General features: G+C 53.6%; 2 protein-coding genes across 2 annotated transcripts in view; one reads left to right on the top strand and one right to left on the bottom strand.

Annotated features, from left to right (window-relative positions):
* Positions 1 to 851, bottom strand: PPTG_19971 (hypothetical protein). Its single transcript, XM_008918584.1, has one exon. The coding sequence runs from the start codon at positions 698 to 700 to the stop codon at positions 242 to 244; it is 459 nt and encodes a 152-aa protein (XP_008916832.1). The 5' UTR covers positions 701 to 851; the 3' UTR covers positions 1 to 241.
* A 263-nt stretch (positions 852 to 1,114) lies between these two features.
* Positions 1,115 to 2,026, top strand: part of PPTG_24801 (hypothetical protein) — a gene marked incomplete at its 5' end in the record, with an annotated part of 3,715 nt that continues 2,803 nt past the window's right edge. The window contains 2 exons of the mRNA XM_008918583.1: positions 1,115 to 1,680; positions 1,737 to 1,946. Coding sequence (XP_008916831.1) covers positions 1,115 to 1,680; positions 1,737 to 1,946 — 776 coding nt within the window. The remainder of the gene's footprint in view (positions 1,681 to 1,736; positions 1,947 to 2,026) is intronic.

Raw genomic sequence — 2,026 nt, 5'->3', positions numbered from 1 at the left:
TTTTTTTTAGGGCTGTGGCGATGTTGGCGACGCCGGTCGGATGCTGGGCGGGGAGTTGAGCGCTTGGTTGAGGAACTGGGATAGTTGCCGCAACTTGTCGTCCGTCTGGCGCTTGCTCTTGGCTGCGTCGGCGCATTCCTGCTGTAGCCGGTCGACGCTCTGCTGCGTAGTGTTTAAGCTCTCTGTCAAAGTGGCGATCTGCGCTCGAAGCAGGAGTTCCTCGTGTATTAGTTCCCTTGTTTCATCTACCAGTACCATAGAGCAGTAAGATACTGGGGGTATCGGCATTGGAATGTACTTCTTGTGCTATTGAAGACTCACCCTCCGTGTCCATCATCTCCAACTTGGCCTTCTGCAGCGCCTTGCGCAGGATCCGCACGACGCACTCGTAGCCTCCAACATCCATAAGCTTCTTCTCTGCCAGCACTTTATTTTGCACCGCGATTGCCTCGGACTCGACAAGTGCGGCTTCATCTTTCTCCAGTTCCTCGCGTCGAAGAGCAAGCGCACAGGCTTCGACGGTGAGCTGCTCGGCCGCATCCATCACCTTCACAATGTCGTCCCGAGTGGCTAGCATCTGCTCTTCTACATCGAGCACCGCCTCTCGAGCGTTGTCGATACGCATGTAGAAGTCCTTGTTCTCAGCGATGTCCATAGTTGCCAACCGAGGGGATAGTGACGAGTGACTCGCCAACTCCATAACAATATGCTCACATCCAACGATTCCGGAAATACTCCTCTATTCTCGATCTATTGCGCCGGTATGCTCCCACACTCGCATTGTAGCTCAACCACTGGGCTTGCAATATCTTCTATCTTCGAGGTCGATCCAAGCGTTGCTAGAGGACATTGGAAACGCATAAAAAAAGTTGCTGTTGAAGTTTGCGCAAACCGAAATCTATCTTGCCACGTACCGTCGCAACTCTTCCAGCGGCCCACCACCAATGAAACGTCTGGGAAACGCCGCATCAACCTGCCAGCCGTCGCCAGAATTCCTGCCAGCAATGCTGAGTTTTCTCCTTCTTCATTCTCAAATTCGCTTCCGCCGTTGCAAGCTCCAACCGTTAAATCCTTCGGTGGTCGTATTGATATCTTTTCCCTGCAAGTCGAGAGAATGTGGGGTGGACGCTTTGGATCCATCTGCAAGGCAACGTTGTTGGCCACAGTGCTCTCTACGCTGTTGCTCAACCCTGTCGACGCTGAGGAAGAGGGATGCCGGTGCAAACGGACCATGAAAGGCCGTGAACATCTGCATCCAAAGGTGCACCCGTTGCCTACCATGTCGCTGGACGAAGTGCAGGAGCTCGAGCAGCTCCCTAAGCATTTAGACTGGTGCGAGCGTGGCTTCTGCGTCCCGAGTTGGAACCAGCACATCCCGCAGTACTGTGGCTCGTGCTTTGCTCACGGTGCCATGTCGAGCGCCCAAGACCGTATCAAGATCGCCAACACGCGGCGTAAATACACCGGAGCAGACGTGATGTTGGGGCGTCAGAGTTTCCTCAACTGTGCACCGGGTCACGGACTGTCCGCCGGCTGTGACGGCGGAGAAGCGTCTGACGTGTACGAGTTCATGCGCCTCTATGGACTGCCGGACGAGTCCTGCCTGCCATACAACGCAACGGATCACACTAAATTCCATGGCACCAATGGCACATGCCCACCGCACGGATACTGCATGAAGTACGTGAACTTTTGACTTTATTGCTAGATATTTATGATGCTAACTTGTTGTGTAGCTGCATGTACACACCGGAGAGTAAAAAGGTGCCACAGTGTTTTCCTGTAACCAAAATGGTACGCTACCGGGCCAAAAGCCACGGCCACTTGTCGGGTGAACTTGCGATGATGAAGGAGATCATGAAAGACGGCCCCATCACGTGTGGCGTTGCGTGTAGTGACGAGTTTACCTTCAAGTACAAGGCTGGCATTATCGACGACAAGACGGGGTTTATGGATATTGACCACGACGTGGAAATTGTCGGCTGGGGCGAAGAGGATGGCGTGAAATACTGGCACGTCCGCAACT

This window comes from Phytophthora parasitica (assembly GCF_000247585.1).
Source record: "Phytophthora parasitica INRA-310 unplaced genomic scaffold supercont2.235, whole genome shotgun sequence".
Taxonomy (NCBI): domain Eukaryota; phylum Oomycota; class Peronosporomycetes; order Peronosporales; family Peronosporaceae; genus Phytophthora; species Phytophthora nicotianae.
Note: the sequence above shows the minus strand (reverse complement) of the source record. Positions and strands in the feature narration are given on the sequence as shown.